Source organism: Nycticebus coucang, chromosome 5 (genome assembly GCF_027406575.1).
Source record: "Nycticebus coucang isolate mNycCou1 chromosome 5, mNycCou1.pri, whole genome shotgun sequence".
In the NCBI taxonomy this organism is placed as follows: Eukaryota; Metazoa; Chordata; class Mammalia; order Primates; family Lorisidae; genus Nycticebus; species Nycticebus coucang.
In genome coordinates, this window is record NC_069784.1 from 125,654,353 (window position 1) to 125,674,883 (window position 20,531).

At 44.0% G+C, this 20,531-nt stretch overlaps 1 protein-coding gene and 1 pseudogene across 2 annotated transcripts; both read right to left on the reverse strand.

Moving 5' to 3' along the window:
- Positions 1-7,579: 7,579 nt before the first annotated feature.
- Positions 7,580-11,073, reverse strand: LOC128586071 (UL16-binding protein 1-like). Its single transcript, XM_053591595.1, has 5 exons — positions 10,935-11,073; positions 10,446-10,617; positions 9,386-9,646; positions 8,897-9,172; positions 7,580-8,290 (listed from the first exon to the last, which is right to left on the reverse strand). Exons 2-5 carry the CDS (start codon positions 10,528-10,530, stop codon positions 8,121-8,123), a joined length of 792 nt encoding a protein of 263 aa, XP_053447570.1. The 5' UTR covers positions 10,531-10,617; positions 10,935-11,073; the 3' UTR covers positions 7,580-8,120.
- A 1,351-nt stretch (positions 11,074-12,424) lies between these two features.
- On the reverse strand, positions 12,425-13,714 carry LOC128586065 (cyclic AMP-dependent transcription factor ATF-4-like; annotated as a pseudogene). The gene has a single exon (XR_008380175.1). The product of XR_008380175.1 is annotated as a cyclic AMP-dependent transcription factor ATF-4-like (transcript).
- Positions 13,715-20,531: the final 6,817 nt, after the last annotated feature.

A 20,531-nucleotide genomic window follows, 5' to 3' on the forward strand; every position in this document is an offset into this window, starting at 1 on the left:
TCTTTTGACTTGTAATCCTATTTAAACAAATGTTTTAAGCCTTTGATATTTGACAAGCCTTCTAAAATCAAAATTCTAAATTTGATCTTCTTGATCTCAAATTAACTTTTTAAATATTAAGATGAATAAAGGCTAAAAAATATTAGGCTTATTTGATATATTAAAACTGTATAGGAGGGGCAGCACCTGTGGCTCATTGAGGGCCCCATATACAGAGGGTGGCAAGTTCAAACCCAGCCCTGGCCAAACTGCAACAACAAAAAAAAGTAACCAGACATTGTGGCAGGTGCCTGTAGTCCCAGTTACTCAGGAGGCTGAGGCAGGAGAATCACATAAGCCTAGGAGTTGGAGGTTGCTGTGAGCTGTGTGATGCCACAGCACCCTACCGAGGGCAACAGAGTGAGACTCTGTCTCTACAAAAACAAACAAACAAACAACAACAACAACAACAAACTGTATAGGAAACATAGTCAAATATAAAATAATATTTAATTTATTTTAAATTATATTTGTGTATATATTGTTAAGATATGTTCCAATATTATACAATATGGATATACAATATTGTATATTATCAATAATAATTATAATAATAATGTTAAATTATTTTATGCCACAAAAATGACCAACTTTGCCAACTGTCTCTTTAAAGTCTTTTTAAAGTAGCTAAGTCCAAAGTTTGTCCTTCAAGGAAAGTAATAGAAATGCTGACTGGTTCTCTTGAATACAAATTTCTAATAACTTTAGAGATTATATGCCATGGGACTAAAAGCAAACTTCCAGGGCTTTAATTAGAAAGCTTCTATGTCCGTAAGTATTACTTACTTAACGTCAAACAGAACAGAAATTAATTACATGGAACTGAGCTGATTTTTATGACTTTTTGTTTGATACATTGCTTATTCTATGTTTTGAACACAACATAGAAAGAATCAGCACACAAGAAAACCCTTTTCCATATCTTGAGCTGTTTATAACCTACAACAATGTATGTATTTATAAGCAAAATTTAAAACATTTATTTTTCTCTCACCTTAATTTCTCCAGAATTTAAAAACCATTTGTAAACATTCTTAATTTATGGCAATACATTTATTTAAATGAATTTGATAGAAATTTGTTTTCTCTATCAGACGCAACGACAGACGCTAGTTATTTTACCAAGGCTTTGACTGGAATAGCATATTTTCAGAGATGTGCAGACTATGTCAAAAAAATTAAGGTTGACTTTATAAAGCCAATAGAAAGCCCTTTGGAAAAAGTTTTCAGATACCTCATCAATAACATTTCCTGATCTGTGGTGAGTAGAGAAATGTCACTGTCTGACAAGTCCAGGAACCCCAAATCACTTTGAGACCTCAAGAGAAGAAGAATTTACCCAATGCATATGGGTATCTAATGATACAGATGAGACCTTTGCTTGACTGGAAAGACTTTCAAGTCTAACCTGAAATTCCTTATAAAGAGTTCCAGTAAAGCCAATTCTAAAAGAAGAAAAGCCTATATAGCTAATATTTACCCTTACTGCACTTTATGCAAATAATCAGGCCAAATATGCTAAGAATACAGTTTATTTTATTTTTTATTATTAAATCATAGCTGTGTACATCAATGTGATCATGGGGCACCATACACTGGTTTTATAGACTGTTTGACACATTTTCACCACACTGGTTAACATAGCCTTCCTGGCATTTTCTTAGTTATTGTGTTAAGACATTTATATTCTACATTTACTAAGTTTCACATGTACCCTTGTAAGATGCACTGCAATACAGTTTATTTTAGCACGTAAAATAATCCTGCCTTCATTTGTCTTTAATAAAGAAATTAGAAATAGTAAAATATAGTTCAAAAATCAGAAACTATTGTCCACTTGTATTAGATTCCAGTCTTGTCTGCAGTGCCAGCACATGAAATAAGACATGGCTCTTTAAACAGATCTGTTCACAGGACTGAGACTTGCCAAAGAACATCTAAAATTATATGCAGTGGTCAGATTTGTTCCAATTTAATTTTTCCCTAAGTTCTTAGTCCTAAGACAACATATTAGGTTTCAATATATAACATTTTTCAACTTCAAAGTAAAGACTAAAAAATTAAAAATATTTATCACCAAATATTAATACATTTCTTGGACATGTTTTGGGATGGCTACCACAGAAATAACATTGCAACAGCTCTAGAAATACAAGTCCCAATCTAAAGACTATATGTCAAAAAAAAAAAAAGATTAGAAATTTGTCTCCAACTCCAAAACTGTTAAGGAAGAAAGTTCAAAAGCCTTAGACCTCAACAAAGAGGCCTCACTCAACTCACTCACCCAGGTACTCCTAGATAATCAAGCAGTGCTGGATTTCCTGCTGACTACCTGGAAGAAATCTATGCAGTCCTTTGTGACTTCCTTACCATGGAGTAGCTTTTGAAGTATCTTCCAGGTTCTCAATTCCAGGAAGGGGCCTACCCAGACCCGGGAACTAACTCAACTAGTTTCAGGCCCTCCACCCAAGATGCCATCCTGCCTCTTACAAGACCTCCAGCAGACGAGCTTTAATCTCTGTCAAGGCATACCCCACCACCTCCTGAGCAACACTGTGCCACACTCTGAATTACATGCCTGTGGCTCAAGGAGTAGGGTGCTGATCCCATATACCAAGGGTGGTGGGTTCAAGCCCAGCCCCAGTCAAAAAAAAAAAACTGCAATAAACAAACAAAAAAAAAATAGGCCCCTTGCCCTACTTTGTGAAATCTACATAAGGTCCAGCAGCAAGGAGGTTCTCCTCAGTACTTAGAGGGAAAAACCTGACAGCAACTGGAGAGAAAGTTGGCTGGCCCCTGGTCTGCGCTGCTCACCAGCCCTCTGGCCATCAAGTTGGCTGGATCACATCATTCCCACATTAAGCCTTATCCTCCTCAAAAAAAACCAATGAACCTGAGCCTGATCAGTAGAGAGCGGACCTGTGTGGAAACAATAGTTAAAAATTTTAGTTGTTGGGATAAAAAAATGTATTCTTTTTAGACATCTTTATTTTTGGTATATTCAGTGTGCCCCTTATTTTTATACTGCCTGTTGTTCCCCGTGCAACTTTAAACCCATCCCTCGCTCAAATAAGTTTGATCCTTATTATATAATTAATCTATTATTATTAATTATATTAATTAGTAATTGATATATTAATAAATAAATTATTATATATTAATAAGTTGTGAGGTCTGCACAAATACAGTAAATCATAATAATTATTTCCATTTAAAAACTATTTCATAAATATACAATATAATAATAAAAATAAACGAAATGAGAAAAGCCTACAATATGGAGTCTGAGAAGCTAAGCTGAAGCGGGACAGCTGACCTTGGCTGCTTAGCTCACATGCTTTCCCACACACCCCCTGATTATCTAGTTAAAGTTTCATCATGATTCCCCAATGATTATCTTAAGAAACTTTAAAGGGCGGCGCCTGTGGCTCAGTCAGTAGGGCGCCGGCCCCATATACCGAGGGTGGCGGGTTCAAACCCAGCCCCGGCCAAACTGCAACTAAAAAAAAACAGCCGGGCGTTGTGGCGGGCGCCTGTAGTCCCAGCTACTCGGGAGGCTGAGGCAAGAGAATCGCTTAAGCCCAGGAGTTGGAGGTTGCTGTGAGCTGTGTGAGGCCACGGCACTCTACCGAGGGCCATAAAGTGAGACTCTGTCTCTACAAAAAAAAAAAATAATAATAATAATAATAATAAGAAACTTTAAAAAAGCAGTTACACCTAGACCTTAAGTGTTATGATATTAGTAAAGTAAAAGTTACTTTAATAATAAAATGTTTTCTTTAATAATTCTCTTAGGTATTTTGTTAAAATAAAAATTACCTTTCTATTGTTTAAACATTTTGCATTGTTAAAATGAAAACAACTTTGATGTTAATTTTCTAGATTCATTCTCTTATATTCTTTATTACAGTGTCTTTTATATTGTTTCAGGTTAATTGGAGGTTATAAAGTATTGGGTTACAATATTTGCACTTTTAGGTAGAGTCCTCTTACAATTGTGTCCTGCCCCCAAGTGTTTTCTTGTATTTCATTATAAAAATGATTAGAACAGGCAGCAGGTGGAACAGTCTTTGAGAGACTACTCCTGCTATTCTCCAGAATGTCTGGCTTTCTGCTAACAAAGCATGTTGGACCTAATTCCTGTTCTGCATATGGCTGACGGTGACAGAAGGCTGGACCCTCTTCGTCTGGTAACATTTATTTATTTATTTAGACAGAGTTTCACTTTGTTGTCCTTGGTAGAGTGCCTTAGCATCATAGCTCACAGCAACCTCAAACTCTTGGGCTCAAGGGATCCTCTTGCCTTAGCCTCCTAAGTTGCTGTGATGCCACACCCTCCAGCTATTTTTTAGAGAGGGGGGTCTCACTCTTTCTCAGGCTGGTGTTGAACTCTTGAGCTCAGGTGATCCACCCACCTCAGCCTTCCAGATTGTCATCTGGTAACATTAATGGGGATAATATTTGTGCCTTCCTTAAGCTTGACTGGCTCTTAGCTAGTGGGAAAGGAATATGTGTTCGCACTGTGGGAGAACAAAAAGGCTGGAGCCACAAAGTGAGGACCAGGGGGCAGCCAGGTTGGTGATCTTAGGGAATTGGAGAAGAAAAGAGGTCAGGAGGTGAGAGGGGACAGGGAGGAAGTGTGGGAAATCTGTGTGGCAGTCTGTGTGAGAAAAACAATCCACAGGAACACACAAATACACAGATGCACACAGACACACACACACTGGCAGGTAAGGTAGCTGCTCTCGTATCATCAGAGCTGCTCAGGAAGCCCTTTGCTGTGACTCTGTCCCCTGCAGGTTCTGTACTGGAGTGAGGGTCAGGCTCTGTGATGTGAATGTCCCCACCAAAGGGCCTGGGGTGACTACAGATAAGGGTGAGGAGGAGGGAGAGGCTGCTGGGAACAGAGAACAGAGAGTGAGCAGGAAACATGGCCAAGGACCCGACTTTGCAGGAGCAGCAGTATCTGGGCTGTATTTATGGAGGTATTTGCCTCTTTACATCCATTTCTGAAGATTAAGTTTTCCTTAGATTCTCATGTTTGACTAGTGTAAGACATTTTAAAACAAGCAGAAACTTACAGAGCAGGTGCAAGTACGGAACAGAGAGGGTCCCTTCCTGAAGGCCTTGACAGTGAGCTGTCCCGCTGCCCCCTCTGCCATCTTGAGTGATGCCCCTGATGCCCTGGGCTTTACTGTGTGTCCCCGCACCCCAGGGCACTCTCCTCACATCCACAGTGGAATCACCAAAATGGATTTCCCACCCGGACATCACCACCATCTCATGCTCAGAGCCAGTCCGGTTTCCCCAGTTGCTCTGCTGCTGTCTTCACAGCTTGGCTGTGATGGGTTTAGCTTTTCCCTATCCCCTTATCTTCCTGGAGATGAAGGTTGTGGTGTTTGGTATTTTCCATATTTGGGGGAAATATGCTGATGCACATATGTCACAAGCTTCTTCAGCATCTGTGAACCTATTTTTTTGTGTGTGTGTGTGTAATCAGGCTGTTTTATTGCACGTACTTTACATACTTGGATGGGGGAGTCTTAAATCAGGAGGAACACTACATTTTGGTGTTTTCCTTTGGCCGGGAGAGGCAGGAAATTTTTCTTTAAATTCCTTTTGAGCCTTTATTTCATGAGGCACATTAGTATTTGTAATATTGTTATTATCAGTCTGTTTGCTCCATGGTGCTGTATTTTTTAAGGGCAGCGTGATCCTCTGTCATATTTACTATTTTGTCAAACCAAAAAAATGCATAAGACAGCACTCCCGTCAGTCTTGAGAACTCCAAGTATAGCTGCTTTGAAACTTCCAAATGAGTTAGGAGTAGAGGGGAGTAAAAATTAGGAGGATTTCCGGATTGATTCCCCAGACTTGGCTTTGACAGAAACATCAGTCTGTAGGAATCCCAACCTGAGACTTCAAGAGCTGGAGAAGGAAGGCAGCGGCGGAGGCCGGGGAATTACACTTTTAAGTCCAGGCTTTGCAGACGTCCTGTGATCCCCCTTCTGGGCAGTTTGTACTCACAGAGGTGCGCGGGGGCCACAGACACGGATCTCCACCCACCGGACCGCTTCCAGCCTCCACCAGAGAGACAGGGGAGAGGGGACAGGGAAGAAGCAGAGATGGGGACAGAAGTCCTCTTCTGATGGGACTCGGAACAGCAAATCCAAATGCTGCGCCGCAGGTGGGGAGCTGAGGAGCCGGCGCTGTGTGTGGCCAAAGATAGCCTCAACACCCAGCAGTATTGAGAGGCGAGGTCTCAGGCCGGTCTCCAACTTGTGAGCTCAAGTGATCCGCGGCCTTAGCCTCCCAGAGCACTAGGATTACAGGCGTGAACCGCTGCACCTGGCCGGATTTATTCTAATTTATTACTCGGAATTCTGTACATACTCTGGATACTGGTTTTTAGTCCATTGGAAACAAAATAACTTACACAGTTAATGTCTTCTGTTGTGAGAACTTGCTTCTAATGGAAGCAGGTGTGGTCAGGGCTGAGGAGTGACAAGAGGAGTCGCTCCTGAGGGGGACACCAAGCGCTGGGGAGGGGAAGTGGGGAAGGGCCATTCCGGCAGCACCCCTGGAGCGCTGGCCTCCGGCTGGGCACCCTTTCCCCGCTCCTGCCCCGCGCCGTCGGCCGACCCTCTCCAGGCTCCCCACGGCGACGCAGCGGGACCCCGGGCTCTGAGCGTTTTCCGCCCGGGGTGGCGACATCTGGCTGGGACACTTACAGAGGCTGGCGGGAGGGGGCGGGCACAACTGGGTCTCAACTGCATTCTCTTCATAAATGCGCGGGTTCTTGTCCTTACACGACGGTTCATTCGAAAAACAAGCGCCCCTTCTGAGAGCCCACCGCCCGCTCCGCCTGGCTCTCCTTCCTCGGTTAAGGCGCAGGGCCTCGCCGGGGACACAGGGCTCGGAGGATCAGCGGTACCCGCCACCCCACTCCTGCCTGTCATCTGTGAACTGGATAGAATTTCTACATCTGTTAGAATTGGATTTATTAAATTAAATTAATTAACGCATCCATGTATTTAGAGATAGAGTCTCCCTCTGTCGTCCTGGGTAGTGTGCCAAGGCGTCATTGCTCACAGCAACCTCAAACTCCTGGGCTCAAGAGGTCCTCTGGCCTCTGCCTCCCGGGTAGCTGGGACTACAGGCGCCCGCCACAAAGCCGGGCTATTTTTATAGATGAGGTCTCCCTCTGGCTCAGGCTGGTCTCCATCCCGGGAGCTCAGGTGATCCACACACCTCAGCCTCCCAGAAAACTAGGATTACAGGCAGTGAGCCCCTGCACCTGGCCAGATGTATTCTACTTTATATGTGTTTGCATCTAGGGTATCAGGTCAAGGTGTGAGTACAACAGGCAGATTGCTGGTAATCCACATTCTGTGTCCATAAGAAATCTAGCAGTGTGACTCGGGCTATTACTCCATAAAATGGAAGACAGTGAAATTCCATTCATTCTCTACTGAGTTACAAAACAAAATCTGAAAGTCACTATAATTAGAAAATTGAGATGTTTATTTAAATATCAGTACTGTATAATAACATACTAAAGGAAACGATCTTGAATAGAATATTATTTTTCTCATTCAAAAATTACAAAATTCTTTTTCAGGACATGGAAAGGGTCCCTGAGGTACTGTAGTCTATTTCGGCAAAATCATGTGGCAGAACAAAGTCACAGTTCAGATTAGTACAGGCATCCCTGGGTTACAGACACAAACGTCCTAAGAGCGGTTAGACAGGATTTATACTATCCAGATCTCTGATGAACAGCAGGTGGTTGAGTCAAAGTTACAAGTGTCCCATTCCCAGGATACTGTACATTGTACCCATCACCTACTTCACCCATCTCTTCCTCCCACATTACTGTGCAAAGGCCCTCAGCTCTGATGTGGGCCTTTCCCTCCCTCCCACTGTGACAGGGACAATTCACCAGAGCTGGGGGCTGAGCAGAGCCAGGGCATTGCTGTTAAATGACAGGAGGTTTTGCTCCTCTGCCTCACTCCAGGATGGGAAGGGCCCATGGAAGGCACAGAGTTGGGGGCCTCTGAGTCCCTTCCCCATCTCCCACCTCACCACTTGCCCTGCTCCCCTCCTATTCTGCCCACAGCACTTGTCAGTAGGCACTGTCCCAGGATGGCCAGGAGGATGAAGATGGTGAGGAGTGCAGGGAGGCTCCAGGAAATGGCCCTGGTGGCCCTGGCTGTGGGTTGGCTGGTGCCTGGGTCCTCTGTGGGAGGTGCTGAAATGGAAACAGGAGAGTGACAGGCTGGGTCCTCAGATGCTGCTGCCCCTGGTCCTTCTGCAGCCCAGACATCTGTCCCCTGCTGTATGGCAGCTGCTGGGACATGATACTGAGCTAGGAGGGGAGCCAGGGGATGTGTCCTCTCCTTAGGGAGTTCCACGTTGTTGAGGGAAGCAAAGGTGACAACACAACCCATCCCTCCTACCTGTCTGAACGGGAGGTCATGCCCAAGGGTCAGGGCAGAGTAGAGAGCTGGTATTTGAAGAGGTTTGGAAGGATCTCCAGAAGCAGACCAGGAGAGAGGAAAGGGAAGTGATTCTAGCAGGAGGGAACAGGCAGGGCAAAGGGCTGGAAACAAGGATGCCCAGAGTTTTGAGATTTAGAAAACCACCATGAATGGACCAAAAGTATGTGCAGTGAGAAAGAGTCAGGAGGTGAGAAGAGAAAGAAGGACAGTGACCAGACCAATGCCATTGTCCCCCAAAGAAGAACCCACCATGGCTGGATGATTTTTGTACACACACCCCCACTCACACACTCTCACAGCCTGGTGTAATCAGATCTCAACTCCAGAGAGCTACTACGTTTAGTTTTCTCAGTTACCTGTTGGTTGTAGACTTTTCTTCCAGCACATCCAGAAGTCCTCAAGCCATCTGGTGCAGTCTCCTACTGAGGTCTTCTGGAAGAACATGGTCACATCCCTGTCATGCTCCCACTTCTCTTTCATCTGTCTGCCTCCAGGATGAAGCAGTGTCCACTTTCTCTTCTCTGAGTCAAAGAGGAGGAACTTCTGTCCATCAAAGCCAAACTGCCAGGATCCAGTGCTGTGTCCATTGGCTTCTCGGTGGCAAGACATGGTGGCCTGCAGGGTGAGAGGGTCTGCCCAGAGGGCAAGAGATCAGACCTGGGCTTGACACATTCTGGGACCCATCTGTTCCTTTCCCTTTCCTGACCACGCTCTCTTTGCTGCATCATGAAGTAGTTTCAGGACCTATTGGGTGAGACAATTCCCCACCCCATTTTGGCATAAAAATAAATGCCTACAACCTACCACTGCAACCTCTCTGCTGCCCTGAGCCATTTCCACCTTACCATTCAGTGTGTAACTCTCCAGTTGAAGGCCAGTCAGTTGCTGTGTGAGGACATCCACCACGTCTCTCAGGGTTTCTGTCTGTTCTTCCCAGGTGTTTGTGGCATTTATTTCCTTCCCCAGGGGACCAAAAGGTTTGACCTTGTTGCCACAGTCATAGTGAAGAAAAACCGTTTTATTCACCTGGCCTTCAACCTCACACCACCAGTGTCTAGGTCTGAGTTTAGGAGTGATAGTGAAGTCATAGGAAAGAGAGTGAGTTTCTGTGGAGGAGAAACACAGATGAGGGGTGATTGGGGGCAAAGGGACCCCTAGACACCCCCTCCCCAGCATGGTGACAGGTAGGGACCTCCTGTGAAGGGCTGGGCTGGGCTGGCTGAGCCAGGCTTTACCTTCCTGGGTTATGGACCCCACCAGGTCAGGGCCAGGGCTCCTCTCTTGCTTGAGCAGGAGGAGCGGGAGGTCTGTGCCTGGCAAGACAGTTCCCACCTCCACTTTGGCCACACAGGTCAGCACAGGACCTTACCAAGGAGGTTTCTGCCTGCTATGGGAGGAGAGGCCTGGGGGCCAGAGCACCCTCAGAGGCTCAACACATGGGTGCAGGAGGGGGAGAGTGGAGGGGCTGCCTGAGGTGCTAGAGCAGGCTGGGCAGGGTGAGCACTCCCTCTGTCCAGTGAGAGAAGAAGTGCTCATTGTCATGAGCTGACAAAGCCCCTGGCCTGGTGCTCATCTGCTATGAGGATGTGTTGGTGGAACCTTGGACAAGGTGTGGTCCATGGGGCATGAAATAGAAAAGCCAGGACTTGTGAGGCCGGCAGGGAAGGAGTGTGCGTGGGCCTTCACCTGTAATTCCCACCCTGCCACCCGCCCTCTGCAGCCTTCTCTTCCCTCCCATCCTCTGGACAGTAGGTTTTCTCCTCCTTTTCGCTCCTTTCCTTGCCTGTGGCGGGACACCGAGTTAGGGACGCAAAGGAGCTAGCGGAGCGGACAGAGGAGGGAGTTCTGCCCCGCTCCCTCCCAGTTGGTGTCAGTCTCTCCCGAAGTCCCATCCCCGGTACTCACCGGCGCCCGCAGCCCAGGGACGTTTCAGCAAAAGAAGCACAACCAGTATGCAAAGAATGAACTTGGTGTCCTCGGCCAGAACCATTGGGACGTGGACGTGGGGACCAAATCCAGCCCGCGGGAGGAAAGTCTGCGCGATTCCGGCCGATGGGTCCTGGGGGTCGTCGGTCACCTGCAGTCCCGCAGAGAGGTGTGGCGGATTTCAACCCGAGTCGCCTCTGCCCGCCTCTTCTTTTCCAGGCCTCCCTGCCCGAGCTCTCGTCTTTTTTTTTTTTTTTTTGGTAGAGACAGAGTCTCACTTTATGGCCCTCGGTAGAGTGCCGTGGCACTCAGCTCACAGCAACCTCCAACTCCTGGGCTTAGGCGATTCTCTTGCCTCAGCCTCCCGAGTAGCTGGGACTACAGGTCGAGCTCTCGTCTTTACCCGGAACACCCTCGGCAGATAAAAGTTTTGGAGATACCCCCTCCCTGGTGAGGACGCTAATTTACCTTCTCAAGTGCGTGTTTCGAAGATCACGGGGATTTTGATTTGTTTGTTCTTTTTGTGCTTTGCTCTTCTGCTGCCTTCCATTGAAGGGGTAGCGTCCGCGGGGCGATCTCGGGAGGGGCAGCAGCGGGCGTGCGCGGCGCTGTGCGCGGCTGGGTTGGTGCCAAGCGGAGGCGCGACTAGCCGCGGAGAGCCTGGAGGCGGAAACACATGGCTGCCGCCAGGGGGCGGAGGTGTGTACTGCAGGTTGGTTTAGGTTCCTGGCAGGATCAGTTAGAGCTTCCAGCGACCCACCTCTCCTAGGAATAGATAGTGCTGAAGGAAGCGGGTGCCGGCTGGTGAATCTGGGTTACGACTGGGTTAGTAGTGCCTGAATTAACATTAAGTTGGACTGTGTGTGACATCATCGCCAGGGATATACACATAAGGAAACAAAGTCATTCCTACACTGACCACCTCCTTAAGCCGACCTAATTTTACGGGGGCGGGTAGACGGCTTCTGTATGTTGACTAGTCTTTACAGTCCCTGGGTCGTCAGCTTACAGAAGTTCTACTGCATTTGAAATCACTACTTTTCTCTTCTTTTTTGTTTCGTTTTCTGCTTCTTGGTTTGCTTTTGTTTTGTAACCTCTAACTTCTGGGCTCAAGCAATTCTCCCATCTCAAGCCTTCCAAGTAGCTAGGACTACAGGCAGGTGCCACCACATCCAACTAAGTTTTTAAAGATTCTTTTGTAGGGACAAGGTCTCTCTATTGCCCAGGCTCGTGTCAAACTGCTGGCTTCAAGCAATCCTTCTGCCTCTGCCTCCCAAAGGGCTGGAATTACAAGCATAAGCCACTGAGCCTCATCTCTCCTTTGGTTTTAATTGCTTGCCAAATTTTAATTAGTTTCATGTTTGTATTCATACCTGTGGACGTGGCTTTATACTAAAGAAATGCAAAGAAGTAGAGGCAGGCCAGTGGCTCAGTCAGTTGCCATCTTCACAAAATGCAAGGAAGAGAGCAATTACTGGTGTTTCTAACTCTTTGATCTAGAGCAGAGGTCAACAGACATTTTTGTAAAAGGCCAGATAGTATTTTAGGCTTGGGGACCAAATATACCATTTCTATTGTAACTATGCAACTCTGCCATTGTAATGGGTAAGATGTAAACTAATAAATGAGGCTGTGTTACAATAAAATAAAAAGAAGAAACAAAGTCATTTACCAAGAAGGAATTTGGGCCTCCAGAAAGTGACAGAAGAGGAGTCTACTGAGTTCTGCACCTGGGCACATCTTTTCCTGAGCAGGTGTGCTTGGGACTTGGCTGAGGACCCATAGTCTCTGCTCCTGCAGTTTGTACCTCTGGACAAAGGCCTAAACTTGAGTTAGCAAAACAGTGAACTGAATCAGGTGCTGGTAGAAAAGAGAATTTCTTTTTTTTTTTTTTCCCACTACAAAATAATTTATTGTAACACACAGCTTCAGCACTGGAGACTATGTACAAGCACACAACACTCCTGACTGCCCTAACTAGGGGACCCTTTTCTTCCCCCTTGCTTTGCGGACCTCATCAATCAAATCTTTCAGGTACTGGATCTCCTTGGCCAGGGAACCTGCCTTTTCTTTCAGAGCCTCGTTCTTCTTTTCCAGCTCTTTGCATTCACCAGCAAGGGCTTCCTGCTCTGCTCTCTTCCTCTGGCGGTACCTAGTGGCTGCAGTCTTGTTTTGCTCCATTTTTTTCAGCTTCTTATCTAGCTTCTCACCCTTTACTTTTGTTGCTACTATTTTCTCTCCAGGAGGGTCGTAGTAAAGTTTAGGGTGGACAGAGCCACAGAGAACACCTGGAGATGGCAGGCTCCTATTTGGAGAGCCTCTGGAGGTAGAGGGGCTATGCTGAGGAGAGCCCAGATAGGACTCTGGGCTCATACAGATGACACTGTCATTATCTGAGGGGGTGTCTTCCTCCTTTACACACCGAGGAATCATGGTAATGTAAGCAATGGAGTCTGGCTTTTTATCTCCTTCCAAGATATCCACTTCGCTGCCCAGCTCTAAACTAAAGAAATGATCTGGAGTAGGGGACAGAACCCCTGGGGATAAGGGAAGAGGTTGCAAGAAGGTGAAGGGGGCAACCTGATCGGTTTTTGTTAAACTTTCTGGGAGATGGCCAATTGGGTTCACTGTCTGGGGGGGCTCCTTATTAGTCTCCTGGACTAGGGGGGCAAAGAGATCACACGTGTCATCCAACGTGGCCAAAAGCTCATCTGGCATGGCTTCCAAGGTCATCCATACCCAACAGGGCATCAAAGTCAAACTCCTTCAGATCCATTTTCTCCAACATCCAATCTGTCCCAGAGAAGGCATCTTCCTTGCCATTGTTGGAGGCACTGACCAACCCATGCACAGACAGCCATTCCGAGGAGCCCACCTTAGCCTTGTCACTGGAGAACCCATGAGGTTTGAAGTGCTTGGCCACCTCCAGGTAATCATCTAAGAGAGCTAGGCTTTCTTCAGCCCCCAAACCCGACTGCTCGAAGGGGGACATCAAGTCCCCCGCCAACACCTCGCTGCTCAGGAAGCTCATCTCGGTCATGTTGTGGGGCTTTGCTGAAATCCAGGAATGTACTTAATTCGCAGGTGTCTTTGTTGGTTACAGCAATGCTGCTGCTGGAAGCTGTGAGAAGCGCCATGGCTTAAGCCGCTGGGGGTTGCCGTTGCAGAGCCTGGTGGTGCTGCTGCCGCTGCTGCAAAGGGCAACGCGGCCGCAGGCGCTACTGTCTCTAATACACCATGGTGGCCGCGGACCCCTCCTGTCGGAGCATAACTGGATTGAGCCAAGGAATCTGTTTCTAAGACCTCACGGAAGGACAATAATGCACTACTTTTCAAAACTTCCGAGATCAAAGAGTCACGCTCTTCCTTCTACTGCCAAAGAGCGCGGAGGGATTTGTCCAGAAAAGAGAATTTCTAAATTAAAGGAGCAAAATGAACAGCTAAGGAAGCAAAATAATGAATAATAATCATTATCTTTCCAATGAAGTTGAAACTTCGAAGGAAAGAACCCTTAGCAAAGAAGTAAGTGGTGAGAACTCTCCAAAGTCCCCTAAAGTGGGTGAAATACCTTTTCAAAAGAGACAGACTTCAGCTTCTCAATGTAAGGAATGGAATTTACAAGATCCTGTGCCAGAGGAATCACCAAAATCTTGTTTGTAGCCAATCAAAGTCTTTACCAGCACCTCATCCAGTTCAAAATAATACATCTTGAAGAACTTCCCAGACGTGGCACTTACCAGAGCAGCCTTGGGGTCTTAAATAGATTCATGTACGTGTAGACTCACTTCCCTCTCTAGCTCTGCAGGCCATTCCATAGAATGACTGGATCACCAAGTTTGTAACCAGGTAGATCTCTTCTGCTTCTTCTGCAGCTGCTGTTGCTGGAGGCCCACACCCCAGAAAGCCCAGGACCCTGAAAATAAGTGGATGATGGTGGCTTCAAGCCTGGCCTGCCTCCACCCCACGTCCCGTCTGCCTGATCCCTGGTTTATGTTCTTGCAATTACCTTGGTCTTGAGTTGTTGCAGGGGGCTTTTTTGATGGAATTAATCCTTGTTCTTCAGGCTGTGTCCATGTGTCCCTGTGGTGGGAGTCTCTGGTAGCTATTGGTCCAACCCTAACCAAGGACAGGACTGGAAAGCAGAGTTGCATCTGCCCATGTCCCAGATGTCTCCACAGTGACTGAGACAAGGGTCTGATGAGGATTCCTTAGGTGTGAGCTGGAATGCGGCTGTAGCCACAGACTCATGTATGTCTGACCGTGGAAGTTTGTGATGTAAAGTCAGCCCCACATGTAAGGAGACCCTCCTTTAGGTCCTGTTCTGAATGGTGATTCAATGTGTCACATAACTGAGCCTCATCTCTCTATTAGAGCGTGTATTTTAAAAAGATGAAGGGGCACATTCTATTTCCAAAATCTCCCATTTGCAAGCATACCAATTGCAATCTACTCTCACACCATGAGACACTCTTAGTGAAGACTCAGGACACATGGAGATATGATCAATTTAGTCTGTGAGGGTGTGACATGATGTGTCAACTTGGAATGTCTTTAGATGAAGATGAACATTGAAATTGGTGAACTTTGAGTAAAGCAAATTGGTCTCCCTACTATGGTGGGCCTGAGCTAATCAGTTGACTTCCTGAAACAGGAAAAACCAGGTCTTTTCTGAATAAGAGGGAATTCTCCAGAAGATTCACACTGCATCTGCACTGTGCACTCTCCTGGGTCTCTAGTCTTCCAGCTGCTGTTGGCTGTGTTTGGTCTTCCAGGCTCATAATAGTGTGACTCAATTACCCACAATAAATCTCCCTCTCCATTATTCTCTGTTTCTCTCTCTCTCTACACACACACACACACATACCCACCCCCCACACACACATATACCCTATTGCTTCTGTTTCTTTGGAGAATGCTGACCAATACAGGAAGGTAAGGCAGACTTAATGAAGGCAGAAAAATGGCCTAGAAGGTGGAGTGTGAGAAGTTAAGCTGCAGCAGTTTAGCAGACTTAATCTACTTAGCTTATATAGTTTTTCTACATAGCTCCATGATTATGTAGTTAAGGTTTCACCATGATTATACACATGTTTATTTTAAGAAGCTTTAAAAAAGTGATCATATATAGACAATGAATGTTGCAATGTTAGTAAATGTTACTTCAACAATATAATGTTTTCTTTAATAATTCTTAGATGTTTTGTTGAAATAAAAATTACCTTTCTATTGTTTAAACATTTTGCATTGTTAACATGAAAACGACTTTGATGTTGCTTTCAATCAGATAAAAGTTAAAATTTTCTAGGTTTATTTTCTTGTATGTCCTTATAAAAATTATTAGAATTATAACTGAGGCAGAACAGTCTTTGAGAAACTACTCTTGTTGTTCTCCGGAATTGCTGGCCTTTTGATAATCAAGCATTTAGAACCTAATCCCTGTCTCTGCATATTGTGACAGTGACAGGAGCCTATTTTTGGCAACCACGTAGGGACCAGTAAGTGCCGTCTGGGAAGCCTAGTGATTGCCTGACCAGGTGGCAGTGCAGTGCTTAGAGGCTCCCAGCAGCACTGCCACTGTTAGGACATCTCCTGGGCGTCTTCTGGCTCTGTTCTCATGCAAACACCATCACCATCACTAACCTAGATCCACCTGCTTTGTTCTGGTTGCATGCTGAGACCTTCAGTTATATTCAGTTCTGGTTTTGTTCTTGAGAAATCTGGTGTTTCTGTATCTGATCTGTATTATGGGAGCTCAGGCCTCTCTCCCTAAAATAGCCCTTTAGAGTGGACTCGGATGGTCTCAGTATGGCTCCCCACCAGTGACTAAGAAGGAAATGAAGCTTTACTGTGACATGGCCTGGCCTATGTAGCATCTAAACTCCAGAGAGAAATAGTCGATAAATGGGTCCTTGAATTATTAGGATGATGTGACATTGTTCAAAATAGTAAGTCTTATTAAGATGCTTAGGTTTATTTTTCTTGGTAAGGGCTTATGAGTTTAAAAGCAGTCATTAAAATAATTTTATATATCTGATTTACAGAGTGTAAAATGATTAATGGAAAAATAACTTTAATAATAACTAAAACCTAGGTAAACTGCTAAGATAAATAAATTAGGTAATTAAAAGATTAATAGTCTGAATAGAAATATATGTTTTAAAGCCAGCAAATACAAATTCTGCTTGTGTCTGTCTGGGTGTCTATATATGTCACGTGTCTGTGATATTTCACTACCAAAATATGCAAAAGAGCTCTAATTAATTGGATTTAGAAAAACAAAAAGTAAGCATTTAAATCAAATTATATATATATATATATATTTTTTTTTTTGAGACAGAGTCTCACTTTACCACTTTCTTAGCTCAGAAACCTCAAACTCTTGGGTTCAAGCAATCCTCCTGCCTCAGCCTCCTGAGTACCTGGGATCATAGGCTCAGGGAATAATCCCTGGCTCTTTTTAGAGACTGGATCTAGCTTTTGCTCAAGCTGGTCTTCAATTCCTGAGCTCAGGAAGTCCACCCTCCTCAGCCTCCCAGAGGGCTAGGATTGTAGGCGTGAGCCACCGTGCCTAGCCTTTTAAATCAAATATTTTATCAGAAAAACAGAAAAGGACTCAAATGCCTTTTCAGTCACGTGATCTTGGTGGTATTCTTTAATAAATAAGACTAGTTTTAAAACTGGTAATAAAATTCAGATGTTTAAAGATTATAAAACTGCCACTTCTGTAATGTTTCCAACTTTTTCTGGATTTGACTATGAGCTTATGTTCTTAGTTTTGAGCCTCTGAATTCTGACATCTATATAGGTGGATGTGGTGAGGCCTAGGGACATGTTCTCAGATTGTGCTACAAGGCACAACCTACCCCCATGGCCTCTTCTTCCCTGGTCCAGCCTTGTCCCTGGCTATTCCAGAAGAAATGGAATTCTCCAGTCATCTTGTTTTCTGTCTTGCACCTGGTAAATAAATGAAGGCCACAGATAGGTCCTGTCTTTGCAACCATTTTTGATGCCAGGTGGCCATGTGAGACTTAGGAGCACTAGAAAAGCCATCCAGATGGTGCCTATGATATAATTCCAAAACACTTTCCAGTTTCAAAACACTTTATGAAAACCATAAAGTTGTGTTATGTTAAATTCGCAAGAGAATCAGCAAATGTCAGCTGTCATTTGTAATATGTAAAGCAGTCTATAATTGTGTAAGAAACTGACTCATTTCTCTTTCAATAAGATTTTGTATCTAAAAAGCTTCTGATCATCATTTTAAGTAAATAAATGACTAACTTTATAGTCAATTTATGATCCTATTTTATGAAAAGTCTTTTTAGTAAAGAAAGTTACACAGAAAGTAAAATAGTATTGAATTAGAAAGAATCTTATGTAGTAAACTAAAATAGAGTGACTGGTTATTTTAAAAAAAGAGAAAATAAGAAAAAGCAATAGGTTTTTAAAACATATTTGTAAGTTGTCTGTGTGGGTTAACTAGAATTCATAAAAAGGAATTTGTGAAAGAATTTTTGTGTGATCAAGTTGACTATAATTTATGAAATATAGTTAAAACAACAAAGTGTTTTCTCTTTTTTCTTTTTCTTTTTTCTTTCTTTTTTTTTTTTGAGAGTTTCATTTTGTCACCCTCGGTAGAGTGCTGTGGCGTCACAGCTAACAGCAACCTCAAACTCCTGAGCTTAAGCAATTCTCTTGCCTCAGCTTCCCATGTAGCTGAGACTACAGGCGCCCACCAAAACACCTGGCTATTTTTTTTTTTGACCATTACTTTTTCTTTTTTTTTTATTGTTAAATCATAGCTGTGTACATTAGTGCAATCAAGGGTACAATGTGCTGGTTTCATATACAATCTGAAATATTCTCTTCAAACTGTTCAACGTAGCCTTCATGGCATTTTCTTAGTTATTGTATGTAGACATTTGTATTCTGCCTTTAGTAAGTTTCGCCTGTATCCATTCTAAGATGCACTGTAGGTGTGGCCCCACCTATTACCCTCTCTCCACCTTAACCTCCCCCCTCCCTTCCCCTTCCTTGGCCCTTTCCTCATAGTCTTGTGCTATAGTTGGGTTATAAGCCTTCATGGGAAAGCTATAATTTAGCTTCATAGTTGGGCTGAGTACACTGTATACTTTTTCTTCCATTCCTGAGATACTTTGCTAAGAAGAATACGTTCCGGCTCCATCCATGTAAACATGAAAGAGGTAAAGTCTCCATCTTTCTTTAAGGCTGCATAATATTCCATGGGATACATGTACCACAATTTGCTAGTCTATTCGTGGATCGATGGGCACTTGGGCTTCTTCCATGACTTAGCAATTATGAATTGGGCTGCAATAAACATTCTGGTACAGATGTCTTTGTTATAATGTGATTTTTGGTCTTTTGGGTATAAACCTAGTAAAGGAATTATAGGATCGAATGGCAGGTCTATTTTTAGGTCTCTAAGTATTCTCCACACATCCTTCCAGAAGGAACGTATTAGTGTGCATTCCCACCAGCAGTGTAGAAGTGTACCCTTTTCTGCACATCCACGCCAACATCTCTGGTTTTGGGATTTTGTTATGTGGGCTACTCATACTGGGGTTAGGTGATATCTCAAAGTAGTTTTGATTTGCATTTCTCTGATGATTAAGGATGATGAGCTTTTTTTCATGTGTTTGTAGATCGTGTGTCTGTCATCTTTAGAGAAGTTTCTCTTCAAGTCCCTTGCCTACCCTGAGATGGGATCACTTGTTCTTTTCTTGCTAATACGTTTGAGTTCTCTGTGGATTCTGGTTATTAGACCTTTATGGGAGTATTGCTAACTTAACCTCAAACAGAACAGAAATTAGTTACATGGGACTGAGCTGATTTTTATGACTTTTTGTTTGAAACACTGATTGATCATTCTTTCTATGTTGTTTTCGAGAAGACGAGAAAACCCTTTTCCATATCTTGAGCAATATATTTATAACCTGCAACAATGCATGTATTTATAAGCAAAATTTAAAGCATTTGTTTTTCTCACAACTTAATTCTTCCAGAATTTAAAACCATTTAAATATTCTTAATTTATGGCAATATAGTAATTTACCTAAGTTCAAAATTTGTTTTCTCTATAAGACATGAAAGACTAGTTATTTTACTAGGGCTTTGACTGGAATAGCATATTTTCAGAGATGTCTAGACTACGTCAAAAAATTAAGGTTGAGGCTCAGTGACTGTGCTCAGCGGTTAGGGTGCCAGCCACATACACTGGGGCTGGCGGGTTAGAACAGGGTCCAGGCCAGCTAAACAACAATGACAACTACAACAAAAAATAGCCGGGTGTTGTGGTGGGTGCCTATAGTTTCAGCTACTTGGGAGGCTGAGGCAAGAGAATTGCTTAAACCCAAGAGTTTGAGGTTGCTGTGAGCTATGATGCCATTGCACTCAACTGAGGGTGACAGAGTGAGACTCTGTCTAAAAAGACAAAAAAAAAAAATAATTAAGGTTAACTTTATAAAGTCAATAGAAAGAACTGTGGAAAGCTTTCCAGATACCTCTTCAATAAGATTTCCTGATCTGGCTGGGTGCCAGCCACAAGCTCCAGGGCTAGTGATTTTGAGCCCATTCCAGGCCTGCTAAAAAAAGAAAAGAAAAAAAAATAGCCAGGCATTGTGGTGGATGCCTGTAGTCCCAGCTACTAGGCAGGCTGAGGCAAGAGAATCACTGGAGCCTGGGAGTTTGAGGTTGCTGTGAGCTGTGACACTACAGCACTCTACCCAGGGCGATAGAGTGAGACTCTGTCTCTAATAATAATAATAATAATAATAATAATAAATCTGTGGTGAGTAAAGAATGTCACTTCTGACAAGTCCAGGAGCTCCAGATCACTTTAAGACCACAAGGAAAGAAGAATTTACCCAATTCCTATGGGTATTTAATTACACAATGAGACCTTAGCTTGACCGGAGAAACTTTCAAGTCTAACCTGAAATTCCTTATAAGAAGTCCAGCACAGCCAATTCCAAAAGAAAAACAAGCCTATATAGCTAATAATTACTCTTACTGTACTTTATACAAATAATCAGTCTAAAGATA